At 35.9% G+C, this 12,998-nt stretch overlaps 1 protein-coding gene across 1 annotated transcript; it reads right to left on the bottom strand.

The window, feature by feature from the left end:
* Positions 1-6,945: 6,945 nt before the first annotated feature.
* On the bottom strand, positions 6,946-8,076 carry LOC139727355 (melatonin receptor type 1A-like). Its single transcript, XM_071638315.1, has one exon. It carries the CDS (start codon positions 8,074-8,076, stop codon positions 6,946-6,948), a length of 1,131 nt encoding a protein of 376 aa, XP_071494416.1.
* Positions 8,077-12,998: the final 4,922 nt, after the last annotated feature.

The following is a 12,998-nucleotide window of genomic DNA, read 5'->3' on the forward strand; positions in this document are numbered from 1 at the left end:
ACAAATAAATGAAATGAAATGAAATGAAATGAAATGAAATGAAATGAAATGAAATGAAATAAAATGAAATGAAATGAAATATATGAAGAGTGAAGGGCTCATATGAAAGAGAGTTTGATACTCGACTGTTATATGTAACGATGGTAAAAATGAAGGATTAGAATTATGATAAAACGATATAATGCCAAACAACAAAGATGTTGTTTTCTTGTACCTGATGCTTTAAGTTAGTGTAAGCGTCATCTGCAGTCTAAAAATAACAATCAGTCTTCAAATCTCAGGTGTATTGCTGAGGTTTATTAGCTTTGCAATTCAGCGTTGATGAACGTCAAAGAGCATGTGACAATAGAAGGAGAGAAAAAAAAGGCAGAGTTGATACCAATTATATAATAAAATGTCTTTGACACCAAACAATATAACAATGTCACAAGAAATTGTATCACAGGCCTACTCTATCTAAGACGAAATACCAAAATGTATGATTATTTTGATGAGCTAATTAAATCATTATAGTTATCAGGTTGTCTGTTATAAATCGTAGCTAAATAATGAAAAGACGAAATATCTTTTTTCTTGTATCTGCAATCACGTGGGTAATGAACTATCCATCATTTTAAAAATGGGGGTAAATCAGTGAGATTAACTTTGTAAAGGTCCGATGGATTAAGATTTGCTGCATAATCTCTGAGCGTTCATCTAACTTGAGCGTATTCTGAAGACAATTTGAAAATCAAGAATGTTATTTATGTTAGGTAAGGTTAAACATTTTGTGGACTTTATAATATAAATTATATACAATATGTCCACAACCTCAGTGTTTTAGAACTCCTCCCGATACTGCTATACATTTTCATTTCACACATGCATGTTCACATGCATGTTTTTTTATTTTCATTTCCAATCAAACACAGGTAATACACTTTGACATGATTACATATATTGGAACATAATAATACATATTGGTTCTTAAAAGAACTTCATGGAAATGAAAATTGAGGGGCTGCTAAAAAGCGAACTTGTAGATTGCAGTCCCCTCACTTACGTTACATTACTACAATACATTAATTATATATGACTTTATAACACAATACAACGATACATGTACCGTACAAGCTAATCATTGAAAGTATACAGTTTTCATCAGTGGCGTATCTAGGGGGGGGGGGGCAAGGGGGGCACGTGCCCCGGGCGCCACTCCTTGGGGGCGCAAAAAAACGAAAAAAAGCGAAGAAAAGAAAAAAACGAAGAAGAAGAAGAAGAAAAGAAAAAAGAAGAAGAAAAAAAAAACTCGCCCGGAAGGGGGGGGGGGGAGAATGGTGGGGGGGGGGGGGCAGAAAACCAAATCAAACAAGATAAATACAAAACATGATGATGACGCGGACAAAATGACAATGTTTATTGTGTTCACACAAGAATTCCATGTTCCGTAAGCTGAAATACAAAAATTTTCGGCGCGCTCGCTTCGCTCGCTCGCCAAATATATATAAAAAAGAAAGTAAGAACAAAACTTGATGATGACGCGGACAAAATGACAATGTCTATTGTGTTCACACATGTCATTTGATATTTAGCAGGCAAAATGTTTCACTGAGCAGCGGCTGCAATTTCTTTCGTTCTGAAGGCGATCGCCGATTGGATCAAAAGAGGACGCCAACGGTTTCGAACATACGGGTGGGGGGGCGCAAAAAAAAAAACATCAAAAAAGATAAGAACAATACGTAATGATGACGCGGAAATATACAAATTTCGGCTTCAGTTTGTTGGTATAAATCGTTATCTATAAGGTCGTCACTATATCTTGATTAGAATTGTAAGATTTGATAAGCAAAAAATGACAAAAATTCCATGTTTTGTACGCTGAAATACAAAAATTTTCGGCTCGGTCGCTGCGCTCGCTCGCCAAAATGTATATATATATATATATATATATAAGAGAGATAAGAACAAAACGTGATGATGACGCAGAAATATACAAATTTCGGCTCACTCGCGCGCACTAATTTAGAGTATTTTTTAAAAGTCCTCAGTTTGTTGGTATAAATCGTTATCTATAAGGCCGTCACTATATCTTGATTAGAATTGTAAGATTTAAGAAGCAAAAAATGACAAGAATTCCATGTTTTGTAAGCTGAAATACAAAAATTTTTGGCTCGCTCATTGCGCTCGCTCGACAAAATTTATATATATATATATATAAAAGAGAGATAAGAACAAAACGTGATGATGACGCAGAAATATACAAATTTCGGCTCACTCGCGCGCACTAATTTAGAGTATTTTTTTTTAAGTCCTCAGTTTGTTGGTATAAATCGTTATCTATAAGGCCGTCACTATATCTTGATTAGAATTGTAAGATTTGATGAGCAAAAAATGGCAAGAATTCCATGTTTTGTAAGCTGAAATACAAAAATTTTCGGCTCGCTCGCTGCGCTCGCTCGCCAAAATTTATCAAAATTCGCTACATTTAAATCACCCTCAAAAGACCCCTTTTAGGTGCTTGAAAAAAGCATATCATGTAGACTTTGTTTAAAGTCCCTACCGGGATGGGGTTGGGGTTGAACACTTTTTCAGAAATTAGGGGCGCAATTTTCGTGCTTGCCCCGGGCGCCGTTTCCCCTAGATACGCCACTGGTTTTCATTCAATCGAATCGGATGGTTACATGAAGTACAGTGTATACGCTTTCACATGTATACAAATACACATAGACATAGACATACACATACACATACACATACACATACACACACACATACACATACACATACACACAAGCACACACACGTACCCACATACACATTACGCACACACACGCACGTACACACACATGTATGCATCCACATACATTGTGCACACACAGAAGAGAGTAGGGAAAGAGAGGGCGGGAGGGGGAGAGGGGGAGTAGAGAGAGCGAAGGGCAGGTCAACAATCTCGATACAGGGTGAAGAAAAAAGAACAACAATTCCAAACAGTCAAACTAATCATGGGGTACATATGAGCTAATCAAATATTTCTTTAAATTACTAGAGAATGATTTCAAACTAATGGAATCTTTTATATTTTTCTCAAGGGAATTCCAAAATTTTGGGCCACTGTAGATGAACGTGGATTTTGTAAATAGAGTTCGGGTAAGGGGCAAATGATATTCATCTGTTTGACGAGTGGGGTATTTATGAATATTTTTATTCTTATTAAACATATTTTCAAAAACTGAAGGAAGTGACTTATTATACAAACTGTACATAAATTGACCAAGGTAATAATAATACAAATCCTTTACTTTCAAAAGCTTATTCTCCACAAATAATCCGTCAGTATGGGAATATTTGGAGGTATTACATATTACTCGAAGTGCTTTTTTTTTGTAACAAAAATAATCTATCCAAATAAGTTGAATGTGTATTTCCCCATACTATAATTCCATACGTTAAATAAGGTAAAATTAACGTTGAATATAACATTAGCAACTTTTTAACAGAAAAACAAAACTTTACTTTATTAATTACACCTATGTTACTGGAAATAGTGCGGCATATACAATCTATATGCTGTTTCCAAGAAAGCTTACTGTCTACAGTTACACCAAGAAATCTAACAGAATAAACCTGTTTTATCACTTCATTTTCAAAAATTATATCATGTGGCAATTTATCAAGGGTATTACTAAACAACATCACATTTGTTTTCGGCAAATTAAGCGATAATCTATTTGCTCTTAGCCATTGCATTATCTTGTTCAATTCTATATTCATGACATCAACTAATGTATGAGGATTTGAATGAGAAAAGAAAAGATTAGAATCATCTGCTAATAATATAAAAGAAAGAACATTTGAAGATTTTGGAAAATCATTGATGCAGATAATAAAAAGTAACGGCCCTAGTATACTTCCTTGTGGAACTCCACAATCAACTGAGCGCAAAGAAGATTTTTCATTGTTTATACAAACAAATTGTTTTCTGTCTTTCAAATAGCTTCTGAACCACTCCAAGGCCTTCCCACGTGTACCATAATGATTAAGTTTATAAAGAAGAATGTCGTTGTTAATCGTGTCGAAGGCCTTGGAGAGGTCCAGGAAGATTCCTGCAGTATGTTGAAACTTATCAATTGCTCGAGATACTTTTTCAGTGAAAGATAATATTGTTATTAAAAAAATCTATAACTCGAGAATATATTATCTTTTCTAATATTTTAGATATATTAGGCAAAAGAGATATAGGTCTGTAATTATTCAATTCTTCCCTGTTACCCTTTTTAAAAATTGGAACAATTTTTGATATTTTCATAACATCTGGTACCTGCCCTTGTGATATTGATAGATTAAAAATGTGAAACAAAGGATCAACAATATAAGGTATTATATTTTTTAACAGTATATTATCAATATCATCATAACCAGAACTTCTTTTAGAAGGTAAATTATGAACAATATCTAAAATCTCATATACTGTTACAGGGGAAAAAAAGATTGAATTTTGATTACCTACGTCCAGATAATCATAAAATTCTTTAGTAGACAACGGAATATTTGCACAAAGATTCCGGCCAACAGTTGAAAAATGTGAATTAAATATTTCTGCTATCATACGTAAATCTTTTATTTCAAATCCATCATTCTTAATTTTAGAAATAACATTTTTTTCCTTATGCTTATTCAATTTTTCATTTATCAATTTCCAAGTATTGCGCATATCATTTTTAAACAAATCTAATTTTCTCATATAATAATTCCTTTTTTCTTTACGCAATACCATAGTGAGAGAATTTTTATATGCAGTATACTTATCACGGGATTGCTGTGGTTTTTTAGCCTTACTTACATAATACAAATTATTTTTACGATTAATTGAACGTAATAATGACTTTGACACCCATGGCAATCTTGGATCACGTTTATAACTACCCAACTTCTTTTTAACTAATGAAATATGTGTATCTAACAAAGTAACAATCTTATTTATAAAAATTTCATAAGCTACATTCGTATCTTGCACCACATATAAGTCAGACCAGTCAATTTCCATCAAAGATTCCTGAAACTGGGCTATATTCTGAGGTGTAAACTTACGCCTTCTTTCATAATTCTGAGGTATTTTCGTCTTTAACTGTAAAGATGAACACATATAAATAGCATAATGATCAGATATATCCGTAAGTATAATAGCAGAATCAGGAAAAGGGTTTACATTACAAAAAATATTATCTATTAAAGTGGCAGATTGTTTTGTTACACGGGTTGGTTTTGAAATCAAGGGTGAGAAATATGCAGAGAGCATAATATTGAGAAATTCCTCGGGATAATAAGAATCATTACATTTACTTAAATCAATATTAAAGTCACCCATTAAATAACATTCCTTATTCAAAACTGAAGATTCTTGTAATAATTCATTAAAATAATCAAAAAATAATTTTATATTAGCATCAGGGGGCCTGTATGTTACGCCTGATAAAATATCTTTCCGATTAGGCACTTTGATTTCTATGAATAAGGATTCAACAAAACTTTCCATTCGACAGATATCTTTTCGAATGAAAAAATCAAAATTGGATTTAACATAGAAGGCAACACCCCCACCACTTCTATTATATCTGTCGTTATTTATCAAATGAAATCCTGGGAGATTAAATAAAGAGGCAGTATTATCAGTGAGCCATGTTTCTGTAAGCCCAATTACGGAAAAAAATGAGTCTGTAAAATTATCTTAAAAAATACGCAAATTTTCAAAGTTTTTATTTAAACTTCTTATATTCATATGCATCAGGGAGAACTTTTCGCTAACATCTTTGGACTTAAATTGATTAACAGTGACATATGGCGAAGAAATATCTTGAAATTTATCATTAAAAATATCATTTGTATGAAAATTAATATCTTTGGATATTAGGTTGTCAAATGACAGCGAAGCAGTGGCATTCTGATTATTTGAATCAAATACAAATATATCATGAAAATCCTGTTCATTCAAACGACTGAAGTCAAAATCAAATATCGAATCAGCCATTAAATCGATTCAATGCTGGAAGACCCTGACGGTCGTAACAAAACCACCGCACGTCCTGTAATGAGAAATCTACTGACCTGTTGAAAGAAGAAGAGGGAATGAAAAGAAAGAGTGTACATACATACACACACATGGTACATACAAACACATGCATACAAACACATACACAAACATACACGCAAACACACACACACACACGTTCATATACAGACGCACACACATACAATGTACTCATACACATCAACGTCATAAGGGGACTTACACATCTATCAATTTAAGGAGTCACATCGGTCTCTCCAAAGGAGCACAGGAGTAAAACAACCTTATGTTCAAACTACAATCTTAGAATTTGTACCGTTCACTAATTTCATTGGTACTTTCATTACCTATCAATAACTATCACACACACACAAAAGTCACGAATTACACGAGTGCCCAAAAAGGAGTTAAAATCCCTATTAATGAAAAATGCTGTTCGGATGTTTCTAATGACCGGGGGCACTCGGCCACTGGTGTATTTTGCCTGGCAGTCCGATCAACGCATGTAGATATTTTGCTGATGCATTTATGTGTCACTTGAATTTCCTGTCTTATGTAGAAATAATGACCTTAATGCTGCAATATGTCTTCTATTATAGGGCCTACATCAATGTGCTGTCATAGATCCCTTTCTTCTGTCAGGGTCAGTGTGAAGCTAAACATGACAATAGTGTATATCAAAACCAAGTCCAAATATCCTGAATTTGTGTACATTGATTGTTAAATGTTGAGTTACAATTATGATATCAGGGTGTGGAAATTACCAGCAAATATTGTCAGCACAATATATGTTATAGACATATACAGAGAGTAAGATCAAAGTGTACAAACTTACTCGGCAGCCGCAGACGTTAGATTCACATTCAAGACTGTCGATCAGAGCCAAATCTGAATGTGCTAATCTACACAGCCTTAATAGTAACACTGGATACTGAGGCCAGATTACTAGTATCGACCTGTGTGGAATCTGAGTGACTGTCACCGACACCGTGATCGAAAACAGGCGCCCGTTTCCCGCTCAGGCCCGCGGTGAAGATGCCCCGGATGGCCTTACGGAATCTCGGGTAGCGAGCGGCGTAAATGAACGGATTGACGCAGGAGTTGAGGAGCGTGAGAAAGACGATAGCGTAATAGAAGGGGCTGAATAGATAGTCGTCCAAGGTGCCCTTGACGGCCGAAATCATAATGATGACGTGGTTCGGACCCAGGCTGAGCATGAATACGATGACCACAGTGGCTGTCATCTGCACCATGCGGTTTCGAGCCTTGACGTGAAAGCTAGGGGTGTTGTCTTTGCCGGTGCCCGCTGAAAGAACTGCCTGAAGTTCACGGGACTGGCGATGCAAGGATATGGCTGTTCCTATCTGGGTAACCAGCATCGTCAATACGGGAACGCCCATTCTCAAGACGAAGAGGTAAATGGTTAGGTAGATTCGGAGAGTATGCGTCTTGGTGTCCACGCACCGGTTGCCGATCACTCTGACTGTCGCGGTGAAACAATAATTGGCGAAAACTGCACAGACGCTAACGGACGCCAGATAGAAGTACACCCGTCGTTTGGTGAAGATCTGGTGGAAATGCAACGGGCAGACAACGGCTACGAAGCGCTCCACAGACATCCCCGTCAAGATGAAGGCGGAGGCGGTGACGAATAGCCACATTAAGTAGCTGGAAAATACGAGCTTGCAGTAGACATTGCCAGCGAGGGTGTCTGGAACCCGCCCTGCCACCGGGATGGGGATCATGAAGACGGACGTCAGGAAATCAGCCACGGCCAGCGCACCGATAAAGATGTCGGTGGAGTATCGGGCTGCCTTCCGCCCGAGCAGGGCAAAGATGACCAGGAGATTGCCTACGATGCCGACAACCGTGAGAAGCAACTGTAGTAGGTTCGTCCACGACCATACTATTCTCCATGTCCAACCGGCAGTGTTAACACCAATGTTTGTGATACCAAGACTGGTTTGGTCAATTCTCTCTTTCATTAGGCCAATCTCAGTGTACATCTTGCTTGCAGAGGTTGCTGATTCCATGACGTTTTTCTTTTCAAGAGGGATTATACTGTTGATTGAATAATATGGTCGCAATATCTCGTAGGGTTTGCAACAATATACCGGGGGTTGTACAGTTCAGTCTCTTAAACTTTGCGTTTGGCACTAGAAGTCTCTAAAATGCGTATATGGAATTTGTGGCAACAAATGGTACAGTCTGTATTCTATAATGACATCTGATGTGTCCGAAGATTCCTGAAAAAGAAGGATTGCAAGGAAACAATATTATATTTTTTGAACCAAAACGAAACAAATGAACGAAAATGAGACAAAAGGAGACGTTAATGGCAAGAAGAAGGAGTAAAGGGCAAAAAGGGGAGAAACAGTAGAATGCAAGAAAGAGATATGAGAATTATAATAGGCCCTATCAATTTTGTGAGTGTGATTTGAAACTTGCTTTGAGTATTGTTGAGTGACTGTTTGCAGAATTCACGATGAGCTATTGTCAGTAAACGCTGGTAAATCAACTCCGAGAGCAAAACAATAGCTTAAGCCATCACAGTATTATCTGACGTTCATTAAAGCTCACCTTTAACAAGTATTAGATAGCTTTAGATTTAAGAGAGTAAAAGAAATCAAAGCGGAAAACGGAAAACGAAGTGACAGGAGTGTAATACTTTTTATACAGACCTGGAACATAATCTAAAATGTTATGGTAAATTCACAACGTAAAGAAAAGCACACTACCATAGAAAGAAATTGATTCTTTTTAATAATTAGCCTACATTTATATACATGTCATTTCCCAAAGTGCGGATGGAAGGCTACTCAGAACAGTAATCAAAAATGTAATTCAGCAGCGACAACTATGTTTCATATCATAATAATATTCCAAACACGCAGAGGTTTAGTGTATTAACTTGGTAATGTGTATTCCAAAAAGCAGAGAATTTATACCTCGAAACATATATTTTCCTGCGCAGAATTATTCTTCCTTCTAAGACCTACATTTTTTCCATACCGCACCAAAGCATGCAAACTTCTGTGAAACTTTCACAGAGCCTCACAGTTGCTGATGACGTACGATGATGGTGGTCATGGATCATTCATCTTCAAAACAATCCGCATTGTATGTATACGGATTTTCAACGTAACACGCCACAGCATTATTTTATCTTAAATTGATGATGATAAATCTCAGATAAGTAGAATAAAGGTTACCCCAAACGAACTGTATAGTGGTTTTATTGCGATCGGACAGAAAGAAAACACTATTTTATTCTATTTATCTTGTTTTCTATCTTTTCTTTTTTCTTTTTTTTTGGGGGGGGGGGGGTACTAATTCGGTAGTAGCCACAACTTGTAAATTACTGTAGCTGAAGTAGCGATAAACCTTGTTATGTTGCTTCACAATTGTTTAGATTGATTTGTACATTCTTCTTCAACGATGCAGTAACTCCAACCCCTTTTTATCTTTTTATCAAGTAATTACTTTTTTAAAAGTTATCTTTAATGATCATGGCGCAGTATGTACAATGCAATCTATAACGAACACAGTTATAACAAATTTCTTGTTACAACGAAGTAAAAGATCAAAATAATGTCATGGATATAATCGCTATATACTTTACTGTTCGACTACATTTGGATAGCAAATGAAAACGGTCGGCTCTGAGAACTTCGTTATAACGGGTGTGCACTGTAAAATGTATACTTCCTCGTTTCATCTCAAAGAGAATGAAAAAAAATGATTTCAGATTACAATACACTTAATAAGTCTTACGGAGTCATGACATGCTTACCTACACTAACTTGCAGGTTTCGTGGAAAATGGTAATTAGTAGTACTTTAGTACTTTTGCAATTGTATAGGCTGTTTACCCCATCTTTCCCGCTCCCCCTGAGGTAACCACAAAGTACAAGCAAGTTTGTTGCTGTTGTTGTTGTTGGGTTTTTTTTTTAGTCGCTACCTCCAGAATGTAGGAATAAATTTATCTATACACACCTCTTCTTGTACCGATCATAGACATGAACATGTTATTCTTTGCTGCCTGTGTATCATTTTCAATAAAATGCTTGCCAAATTTCACATAAATTATTTCTTTTCTACGTTCTAAATGAGGTTTTACTTGATTTTGATTTCGAATTTGAATTTTAGTGAAATTGATAACGTTTTGTTAAATTCTACTCAATCTGCAGAAATCAATGTTTACATTGTGTGGCTTTTAGATTTGATAAAGAATTATAGAAGAAGAGGAATGAAAAGAAGTAGAATAAGCAGAGCTATGATTTCATGCCACTCTGGTATGATTTTTTTTTTCAAGAGGGTAACAAGCTAAGAATCTCGTCGCAAAATATTTCCATCCGATTTCAGAAACTAACATAATTTCACATTTTTAAATCGATCGTAACATAAAAAACACTTAATACAAAGGCGGCAACTTTCGTATGAATATATACTTTGCGCTCAGCATTGCTAAGGGTGGCCACAACAGGAAGTAGATTACATGCTATTGATGTGCTTTCACAAAATGCACAAACTTTCAAATACACAGACACAATTAGCAAAGACAAAAAGCTGCAAAACTGAACCATGGAATTAGCCCATTTAACTAACAATATTGTTGAAAGAACAATTAGTTCTAAACACGGCTCGTGAAAAAATATTATATCTGAAGCGAACCAGTAAAGCTTATCTATGCGCGAGAATTAGCATTGAGAAATTAATCAAAACAACTACAAAACTAATTGAACCATTGAAATATGTACATTACAAGTAACGAGAGCGGACAAATAGTACGTGGCATAAAATACCCCTTGAAATTGAATTGAAGAAGTGTACCTGGTGCTGGCATTAGCGGTGTCTCCGGAGAGCTTTCTCGACTGTCAGTTTGTGACGACACGGATGAAGAACAGGTATATTTTGCTCTACAGATCTCCTTTAACACTGTTTAAGGTAACTGCAGGATCCAGTGCGCATGCACATCAGTAAAATAGAACTAAGAACAGAGAAAGATGCTCTGAAAGACTCAGCTTGTCAAACTATGCATTTGGATGACAGGAAGTGGAAAAGGTATAGATAGGGGAAAGATACGCAATAGCACGCGCACACACACACACACACAACTCTACACACACAGAATACACATACACACACACACACACACACACACACAAACACACACACACAAACACGCACACACGTTGATAGCTGGGTACTTAAGTAAGCTTGAACACCATCAAAGTATGTAATTGTTAATTTTGTTATTTGAATATTACTGCATCTATTTCACGCTAGATTTGTCACCACATAATTTTCCTGAATAGAATTTACAAGATATTACTGTTGGCTCTCCTTCATAATTTCACATTCCTTTTCTTTTCTTTTTTTGTCACATTCTTTCTTCTTTTCGTCCCTCCGAGTACTACCACATTCCATGCTTTTCCAAAGTCGTATCCAAATGCGAGGGTATTTCTTGAACAATCATCCATGGTGGACGCTTTGCTTTAATATTATTTGATATTTGCTTTGATGTCACTTTCGGATAATTTGAATTTATCCTCGGGACTTTTCCTCTTAGTTAACATACAACACATCTTGCTTGCAGAAGATAGTTGTGATATTGATTGAGGTCAACCCAATAATCCATATAGGAAGGACTTTCTTATTGATGTAGATATTGATTCATTCAAATATGTAAAAAAAAAAAACGTAATTCAATCTCTTCGACTGGACTTACTTTTGAAAGTCACAGAGAGAATTGTTTCCCCATTGGCTTCTCAGCTTTATGACCGGAAAGAAAAACATATTTTTCAACCCCTATTCAGTAAACTGGATAATCAATACAAAAACATTTACAAAATTTCTCATTGATAAGGTATCACTTAAAATGACTTGGGTGAGGAAGATTTAAGAAGAAGCGGTTACATTATCAGAGCGGTTTTGATTTCTCGTTCGATTTTTCAGTGTCATTATATCTATTGATTTTATGCTTGCTTTCTCTCCCAAGGATCATGAAATAGTTAAAGTTACATGATAATAAAGAAACTGCATGACTCCCTTGAGCCGTATTCTGCGAAAATCGACGACTTACGGCCATCATGAACCAATCGATAGCTTCAGTTGCACGATGAAAGGTTATTTTTCCCTCTTTACAAATATGTATACCATAAATCTACAGTGGATCCTTTAACAGGAAAATCTCGAGTTGTGAGAGACCAGTTTCGTGAACAATGGATCTCCAACACTGAAAAGTAGAGGAAAAATGTGTAGTGCGTAAGAGGAAAAAAAACACAGAGTATTGAAAAAACGTATCGTTTTGAAAGTTAAAACGATTCAAAATGCGATCTCGTGACCGGGTGAGTTTGAAACATATATGTGATGTCCACTGGCATTTATTGAACCCAGAGTTAAAGTGAATTGGTCGCTTTCAATTCTCTCCCCTTTATAGTTAATAATAATGATAATAATTACAGATTGAAGACGCAGTACACTTAAGATGGCAATCGATAATTTCTCCCTTTTGAACTTTTGCCATGAATTTCTAATATCGTATGGAGTCAGGAGAAGTTGGCGCACCTAGTATAGAATTCAGAGTTTTTTCATCTTCTTTTCCATGTAATCCTTCTTTTTGTCCACGAGGGAGAAAACACTGAAAAAAACTAGGATTAATGTAAAAATATGATTTAAAACTGTCTGCCTCGAATTCCAAGTTTCACAACCAATGTGCAACAAAGGAAAAGCAATGACGAAATGTGCCTCATTCTGAATCGTTTTACATAGCTTGCATTAAACTGCATCTGATTCTGTCTGAAATGATTTGTCTTTTTTTTTTACTTGAAAAGTGTTTACTTCGGGAACAAGCAATAGAAGAAGTGTCTTTTTTTTCTTTTCTGCAATCAAGAATCGAACGCAGCTCTGATAAATCGCTTGATTTTGTTTATTTGTCCTAACATTGCAACAAT

The sequence above is a fragment of the Diadema antillarum genome, unplaced genomic scaffold, assembly GCF_040938485.1.
Source record: "Diadema antillarum isolate AM-2024a unplaced genomic scaffold, OU_Dant_1.0 seq00000127_RagTag, whole genome shotgun sequence".
Taxonomy (NCBI): domain Eukaryota; kingdom Metazoa; phylum Echinodermata; class Echinoidea; order Diadematoida; family Diadematidae; genus Diadema; species Diadema antillarum.

Excerpts from the sequence above, each read along its gene's own strand:
- LOC139727355 (XM_071638315.1), bottom strand. The coding sequence starts at position 8,076 with ATGGAATCAGCAACCTCTGCAAGCAAGATGTACACTGAGATTGGCCTA.